The sequence below is a fragment of the Brassica oleracea genome, chromosome C4, assembly GCF_000695525.1.
Source record: "Brassica oleracea var. oleracea cultivar TO1000 chromosome C4, BOL, whole genome shotgun sequence".
Classification (NCBI taxonomy): domain Eukaryota; kingdom Viridiplantae; phylum Streptophyta; class Magnoliopsida; order Brassicales; family Brassicaceae; genus Brassica; species Brassica oleracea.
The window spans coordinates 20,971,467-20,972,616 of NC_027751.1; the positions used below are offsets into that span (position 1 = coordinate 20,971,467).

Here is a 1,150-nt window from a genome sequence, read left to right on the forward strand (position 1 = left end):
CCAGCAAGAGATGAGAACAAATCTATGTCGCCTCCAATACTCTCAAGATTTTGCACATGACAAGCTATCAAAAGAGGCCTCACTCATGCAATTCAATGTTTGGTCTCAAAGAATGGCTAGGGTTGTAGGGTATGGAGTGCCATTTGGGTTAACAAAGATTGGTATAATGGAATAAGATAACCCAAATGTGTATGAGATCCATGATCAAGTATGCAAGTGCCCATATGCATCATTCAAGCCAAGTTTAGATTGGAATTGATCTTAAGAACAATGCCAATATCAAGCAAGCAAACAAGTTTCAAGAAGAGTTTTTAAGGCTCGAAGCATGCAAGCCTTTCAAAAGATGCTTAAGCTACTTGATAATTCAGTGCAAACCAGTGTTCTATACAAGGCAGTATCAATCAGCCGCTCCATATGCAAGTGAATGCATCCTATATGCTCTAGACTCAATCTTAAGAATGCAAGTGATGCAACTACGTGATTCAAAAATTTGAAATTTTTTGGTTTTTCTATGCATATATTTATGTACAATGCAATGCATGAGACTCAAAATCATCAAAGCAAACATGAACAAATACTTGGTACCTCCCCCCACACTTAAATCACACAGTCTCTGTGTGAGTAAGGGAGAGATACCCAAAGGAAAGCAATATGCAAAGATAAACTGGTATGTACACGATTAAGGTGGAGGAGTACCTCTGATGGAGTGTTGGAAAAGGCAGTGGTGTCTAGGGAGCATTGTCTGGCCGCTTTCCTCCTTAGCCCAAGGGTCTTAAAAACGAAGATCCTACTGATATGTACAGGGATAGTCACGGGACTTCCTCCCAAGTGAGCTTGTTTTAAGTCTCTAGCTTGACTTTCCTTCCTTTGGCTAGTGAGAAGGAGGGGCCTTCCCACCTTCAAGAGTGATGGTGAGGACATGGGAGAGAAGCTCTTGAAGCTTGATTGGATCATTCTGGAGCTGAGGAGTGATGATGGCCCTTGCACTTGAGAATGGCTTAGACCTTCCCTTGCACTTCATTTTGTACTCAATGGCCCCATCCTTAAGCTTTATTGGGTGGAGAGTGAGGGTGTAAGGAGTCTTATCAAGAGGTGGAGGATGAGGTTCTTTCACAAGCTTCTTCTTGTCATGAGCAGCCTTTGTGGCTCT

The 1,150-nt window shown here is 42.3% G+C and overlaps 1 protein-coding gene across 1 annotated transcript in view; it reads right to left on the minus strand.

The window, feature by feature from the left end:
* Nucleotides 1-839: 839 nt before the first annotated feature.
* Nucleotides 840-1,150, minus strand: part of LOC106338358 — a 1,568-nt gene continuing 1,257 nt past the window's right edge. The window contains exons 4-5 of the mRNA XM_013777355.1: nt 1,005-1,138; nt 840-897 (exon numbers count right to left, since the gene is read on the minus strand). Coding sequence (XP_013632809.1) covers nt 840-897; nt 1,005-1,138 — 192 coding nt within the window. The remainder of the gene's footprint in view (nt 898-1,004; nt 1,139-1,150) is intronic.